This window comes from Echinops telfairi, unplaced genomic scaffold (genome assembly GCF_000313985.2).
Source record: "Echinops telfairi isolate 266 unplaced genomic scaffold, ASM31398v2 ScPeMD7_60;HRSCAF=208, whole genome shotgun sequence".
Lineage (NCBI taxonomy): Eukaryota > Metazoa > Chordata > Mammalia > Afrosoricida > Tenrecidae > Echinops > Echinops telfairi.
Genome location: NW_022103958.1, coordinates 2,247,574 through 2,254,846, shown reverse-complemented (window position 1 = coordinate 2,254,846; position 7,273 = coordinate 2,247,574). Strand labels below are relative to the sequence as shown.

General features: G+C 37.9%; 1 protein-coding gene across 1 annotated transcript; it reads right to left on the bottom strand.

The window, feature by feature from the left end:
* Positions 1-956: 956 nt before the first annotated feature.
* On the bottom strand, positions 957-1,920 carry LOC101655253 (olfactory receptor 4C11-like). The gene has a single exon (XM_004708378.2). The coding sequence runs from the start codon at positions 1,875-1,877 to the stop codon at positions 957-959; it is 921 nt and encodes a 306-aa protein (XP_004708435.2). The 5' UTR covers positions 1,878-1,920.
* Positions 1,921-7,273: the final 5,353 nt, after the last annotated feature.

Here is a 7,273-nt window from a genome sequence, read left to right as displayed (position 1 = left end):
ATATGTGAGTCTTTTTCCCCTCTATATGTGAGTTGTTGTTCTATTTTTGTATCACATATGTCTTCAAACATATGCTTATTATTATTGTAATTAGCCATGCTACTTATAGATATGCTAATTATTATAATGTAACTCTCACAACTTTATAAAATTGTAGCTAGTTCACCAACCAAAGGATTTGGTCAGTTAATTGATTTAATTCACAACAACAATATAGCTGGAACAAAATTTTATGGATGAATAATTATTAACATGATGAAGAAGAAAAGATATTAAAACACAAAGTAAGAGATTATAGCTGAATACTGTTAGTAGGTATGAGCACTAGAATTGTCCTTATTTCAATAAGAGATCATGGCTTATCTTCCTGTATGTATTCAAGAGATTAGTGAAAACAAGCTTTTTACCATTTTTCCTTTTTCTTATCTTAAGGATGATTTAATAGCATCAAATGTGGCTTAAGTAGCTAGTATTTTTGTTTATATCACATCCTTAGGGTCATCTTATCTTATCAACTCTTGAACCAGAAAAGACTACAGAAATTACTGCCAGGATTAACTGGCCAACAAAATAAGACAGCCAAAAAATCAGAGACAATTTATAAACATGGAGAAATGAAGATAAAATCAGAATAATTTAAGAAAGAGTTAGGTAATGGTGTATACATATCTGGTTCAAAAAGTGCAAAAGAACAGGGTTATCAATACAGAGAGTACAAGGGGGGAATGAGCCCCTGGTCCCACAAATATTCCTGCTCTTGATATTCTGTGGTTTTCTGTAGCATTGTCTCAGAATAAAATGAAGGTCTGTCTTCACTTTACCTCTTTCATCACCCAAACATACTTCTAGCAGAGGATTCTACTGTACCCGGCAGGATGGAAGGGTTTCCCTTCTCTGTGAATCCATTTTCGTTTGAACTGCTGGAGAATAATCAAGTAGAGTCTTCTGTTCTTTCCTCATAGCTGGTTGCACCATTGTTTTCTCATGGCGCTTTTCACGTCTGCATTCCTCAGAGTGTAAATAAGAGGGTTGAGCAAGGGTGTGCCAATGGTATAAAACACAGCCACCGTCTTGTCCACAGGAAATGTGATTGGAGGACGAGTGTATGTGAAGATACATGGAACAAAGAATAAGATGACGACGATGATGTGGGAGGTGCAGGTGGAGAGCGCTTTCTTCCTTCCTTCTGCGCTCTTGTTCCTCAGAGAGTGTAAGATGAACATGTAGGAGATCATCAGGATTATGAAACTAACCATGCATATTGCCCCACTATTAAACACGATGAGTAGATTTATAGCATAAGTGTCTGTGCAGGCAAGTTTCAACAAAGGTTGCAATTCACAGAGATAGTGGTCAATAACATTGGGGCCACAGAAGGGTAATTGCAAAACTAAGATCATCTGTACCAAAGAGTGGATACAAGATCCCACCCAGGCCACATTCATCATCATACCACAGACTCGCTGGTTCATGATGGTTGTGTATCTCAGGGGCTTACAAATGGCCACATAGCGATCAAAGGACATAAGGATGAGCACAAAGATCTCCAAGCACCCAAAAAAATGGGCTGTAAAAAGTTGAGTCATGCATGCATTGAAGGAGATGACTTTCTTCTGAGAGAGAGCATCTGCAATCAACCTGGGACCTATGGTTGTGGCAAAGCAGGCATCAGCAAAGGATAAGTGGGAAAGGAAGAAATACATAGGACCACCTAGCATCCGACTGTATCTGATGGTCAGCACAATGAAAGAGTTAGCCAGCAGAGTTGCAAGATAGAGAAACAAGAAGACAACAAATACAAATTTCTCCTTCAGGGCATCCTGCGTCAATCCAAGTAGAATGAACTCAGTAACGCTGTGGTTCAGCTCCATGGTCATACTTTAGATAAATGGATGCAGCTGATCAATGGTTTATCTGCAAAGAAAAGTGTAAAAGCGATGACTTGCAATGACTCTGTCTTGGACAGGCAAAAAGCTTTAGGTTTCTCATCTGTAGCGGTAGGTCCATGGGGAATCTCTCCTTTGGTCTAGATGATCTGATTGACTCTGAAAACACCACATGTGTAGCCCGCAGTCATCTGTCCATGGAGGATTGATTGCAGCAATGAACATGTTTCAACAGCTTTTCTAGATGTAGATGGGGTAGGACGAAAATTTTGATGATCTACTGCCCCCCTCCCACCACCCCCCGCCCCCAAAGTCAATTACACTCCAAAGGATTACAAAGCATGACACCTGGTTGTGTACATGGTTATCAAGATTCAGAGGTAACTTGACAGCGGCTAATTACAAAAAAGGAAGCACTAGGCCTTTTAATTGTTAATGTATATTTACAGAATTTACATACAAGCATTGGCTCAGGGTCTTCATTATAGTATCAAAATATTTTGTGTAGAAGGGCAGGAGGGCATGAACTGTGCTTTGTAACGAATTCTGAGAATCTCTGTGTGACCTAGAAGAAACCACTTTAATGACTTGAAATGTTTTCTTTTTCTAAAACTTAAGCTCTAATAGATACTTTAATAAGTTTATGTAAGAAGCCCTGGAGGTCACAGTGTTAAGTACTAGGCTGCCAGGTGAATGATTGGTGGTGCAAATTTATCAACTGCATTGTCAAAGAAAGATCTGGAAGTCTGCTTCTCTAAAGAGTACAGCCTTGAAAACCCTGCGTGGGAGTCCTATGGGATCACATGAGGAAGAGTCAGCTCAGGGGAAATGTTCTTTTGTTGTTGTTTTATTCAAATACATGAAATACGTGTGTATTGATCTGTGAAACATCATATCACTTCAAATATTAAATTGGAGATTCTTTAGTGAGGGAATCATATAAAATAGGTTTCAGTTATATCTGGCCTCTCAGTGTCTTGTTTCTATGATATTTTTAGAAAAAAGTATTTCTCCAACTTTTGACTCTTAGTTTTATATTCATAATAATTCAGGGCAAGTGCGATATCTAAAAATACCATTGATACTAGTCTTATTTAACAAAAGTGAGACAGAAATAAAATAGAAGATTTCAAAATGAGAATCTCAAATTTCCAAGTAGGCTTTCTAGAATTAAAGTTTTGAATTAGAATATATTGAATTTCAAAGAATAACATTAATATTTCAAGATCAGTAGCTCCAATAGTTGATTAACAGAGCTATAGAAAAAAAAAACTTATTTCTTGACAATGCAGTAGAGAAAAAACAATGGAACTCTGTGTAATAACACCAGTTATAGTAGGCTAAGCAGCAGTTACAAGTGTAAGGCTCAATGACTTCTGATGGAAAAAAAGATGAAGTGAATTAATTATTACTTGGTTTTACACACTATGTTTCAAATCAGGACTAAGTAGATGCAGTTATTAAGTAGAAAGGGGAAAGCAAGCATTGTTTCAGGTAAACACGGGAATGGCTATCATAAAATCTGTCCTTTCAAGAAACCAAAACGCAAAGTTATACAATTCTATTTTGCTTTAGGTTGAATAAGCAAAGACACTATTTGGCATCTAAAGATAAGTAGGCAAGCCTTGCTGAATGTCTCTGAGTTCAACCAAGGTTTTCTAATTCCCTTGAGCTGTCCACTATCCTACAACCCATTTATCATGGTATATCATAATAGGGGAACATGTTATTAATACTTCCTTACTATCTTTAATTTTAATTTTAGGCTATATCAAAATATTAACACAATATTAATTATATATGTTTCGAGTTCTATCCTTGTCCACAAAAGTCTCATTTTCTTACCAAATCGCCATCTACCTCAATTTCTTAAACTCTTAGGTCTCTAAGTACTTTTATCGACTATGTAGTGAACTGACTTAGGTATTTCTAATATATGCTTTTATATTCCTGAGCTTAATGTAAGCAGGCTTTCACTTATTAAATTCTATTTTGTGACACATTTTTTGGACAGGTGTATATACTGCCATTCATCTTGTTTTCTTTATGTGCTAAGATTGATCTGTGGTGGAGTTTTGCCAAGCACAGTCAGGCTGTAATGGAGATTGGATGTTTCCAGGTAGCCTTTCTTTCAGCATTTAACCCACTTATCTCATAGTTCATAAAATCATCATCTCCTGACCACGTAGGTAAATTATGTTCTCCAAAAAAGAACTCCCACAACACCAAAGAAAGATACCAATAGACACATGAAGTGCATGCCTGGTCTCCAAAATCAACATAATAAATATCATGGTTGAACAAATATGCCAATGCAGAAAACGAGGTTCATACAAAACATGGAAGAATGAAGGGGAAGGGGCAGAGACTGGAAGGAACCAAAGAAGGAGAGTAGTGACAGTGAGAAAATGGCTGGGCAGGAAGAGGACTCTGGGGACAGGACGCAGAAAGACACCTGGAACAGATGCACAAAGAGCGTTATTGAGAGCAGTGTGACTCCCAATTGCAACACAGAGTTTTTCGTTTTTGTTTTTCTTTGGCCTCCAAATCTACTAGGAGGTGCCCTTACAAGTCATGGGCAAGGGTTGTCATAGGTCAGGGAAGGTGTATGCATCCTGGTCTACCTTCACCCCTTGCTGGTGGAAGCACTTTCTAGAAGCACCATACAAATTGAGTACAATTCCGACTGAATTCTAATGCCACCATATCCGTTTTGGAAAGAAATTGTTAAGAAAAAATTTTAGACAGAGTTAAGTACTTACCTATTTTCTTATGTTCAAATAAAGGGCTTTCAATATGATATTAGTTGCATGACTTAGGCAATGAATCATGAGAATCTCAGCTGAAATCAGGAAGTAGACACCATTGTTGCGCCTCCAGGAGGTGATGGAGGGGGTCAGAGTATGGAGAGAGGAGACTCTGCATCGGCAAACTTTACCTGGTTTCCCGCAGAAGCAGCTGCTGAGACAAAGGGTTGATCACACTGCGTAGTGCAGGGGAGTTGAGGGGAAGGTAAAATTGTTTTGAGTCTGGTTCTTGACAGATTTCTTTATGGAGCAACAATTGCAGCACACTGAGAGAGAGACTCTTCTAAGGCCAGTTCCCTTCCAAAGGTTATTTACGAAGGACAGCAGTGATGTTTCCCTCTACAAATACTGTGTTCAATCCTCATGCTTGTTCATAGAGTAGTTTATAAATGTCCACGGCAGGCTTTCAGCCTTGGGAGCTGTAAAGAAGCCAAGATTCTCAACACAATCCCAAAGGACGGTCCAATGAGCTACCCACTTAGCTAGTCCAAGGACAAAACAAACCCAGGGCCAATTAGTTAAACTCCAACTCACTCTGAGCATTTGTGAGAAAACGTCAATCTCTTCTCCAGAAGATGGCTTAAACCCATTTCCTCTACAAGTAAGAACATGTTCAAGTCAAGTATAGGCTCATGTCATCAAATCTGTGTGGCAGACAGGAATTCTGATCACTACTTTGTACTGTGTGTAGTTAATTAAGGACATTTCTTAACCTCTTTAGTTTTCAATTTCCTCTGTTGTCGGTAATTGGAAATAGTTATTTTTTATTACTTTTAACAATAGTAATATTATGTCCTCCCCTTTATAATCTCATCGAAATTCTAAGCCAGTGCAGAAAGAAAGAAGGATGACAAAGGACAAGGATATGGAATTATTAAATACTTGTCTTATTCATGAGTCAGAATCCACTTCGCCACAGTGGGATTCTTTGGTTTTATTTTTGGATAATTTGTTTTAATTTCAAGATACATGCTTTCTCACTCATGGCAACGTTGCATTGAAACATAGCAACACTTGTGTGGGTGGCACAGGAGGGGCAGTGCTTTGGGCTGTTGTACAAAGGGTTGCTGTGAGTTGGAACTGACTCAAAGGCACTGAAAAAACATAACTTATAGTGGAACATAGTGGATTTTTTTATTTTTTTAAATATAATTACAATTACGAAATATGGAACAAATTATATTGCAAAATCACTTTTCTCTTTGGGAGCTGTGGCCTACGAATCACCTACCAAGTACCCTAGTGCCTGGCACAGGGAGAATGAAGTGAAGTTCGAGGCGGGAAAGAGGTAGAGAGATGAGAGACAGCAAAGAAGGAAGTAGGGTGTCATGCATGTCCAATTGCAACCTCTTTTTCATTTGGACAATCAGCGGTCCAAATGTCTTCCAGAAAACCAGGCCAAGCACATGGCTGATTTTTGTTGTATGCAGGGAGGCAGAATTATGAGGAAGGCTTTAGGTGAGTCACTTAACGTCTATGAGCCTCAACTTCACCATGAGTTAAATAGGAAGCAGCAGGACTGTGTCTCATGAACTTGGAACGTGTGTTCATGGGAGGTGAGTCCCTAGAAAAGGACACATGCTTGGTAAAGTAGAAGGGCAGCAAATAAGAGGAAGACCCTTGACAACATGGGTTGACACTGTGGCTTCAGCAAGGAACTCAAACATAAGGACAATTGTGAGGTTGTGGCTCCTTCTGCTGTGCACAGGGTCCTTATGAGTCAGATGGACCCGAGAGCTCCTAACAACAACAGAAACGTGGGGGTGGAGCTGATCATGAAATGTTCCATAACAGGAATTCAGAAGAGCTGACAGCAGCAACATCTGGGGTGTCAATCCACCTATACCACACAGGTTCAGATAGATTCGTGTCTAAATTTAATTTTTTATCTCACCAATGTGAGATGGGTAGTGAATAATTCAGAAACTGACACATTTTAAACAACCAATAAAATGCAAAATTGAAGCAAGGAACTATTTTATTAAGCATATAGTGCTTTTTGAATAAAATTTAAATAATAACAATTTATTGTCATAGGGGATAGGAGAAAAAATAGAGAGGAGAAAAAGAGCACACGATCTTTATTTTTTGTACAGATATACGAACTTTAAAAGTTTTATGTAGATATAGGAACATAATTAGTGTATTTGCCTTATTTGAAATATTCTCAATATCTGTTAAAAATGTAAACTATGGTAATTTTCAGGATCAAGGGACATATCTGAGTAATAAGTCAGTAATAAAATAATAGGTTTATCTTTACAAACTTGGGTTTTTAGTGGTTTATAGATAAAGTTAAGTTTGAATATGGGACTGTAGTAGACTTACATTCATTTACTCAACAGATATTTACTGTGATTTTGTGACAAATGTGATATATTAGTGAGCTATATAGAAGGTAATTAATTATCTGCCTCATAATTTACTTGAGACAGTAGAATAAATTTATTTGATATGGGGAAAGGATTATGTAGTATGTCAGAAGTTGATAACTGTTTTGGATAAGTGAAGAGTAGCCCGAAGAATCCTCTCCTGAGAGCCAGGATGGAAACTGTTATTTTTGAAAACATAGGCAGAGTG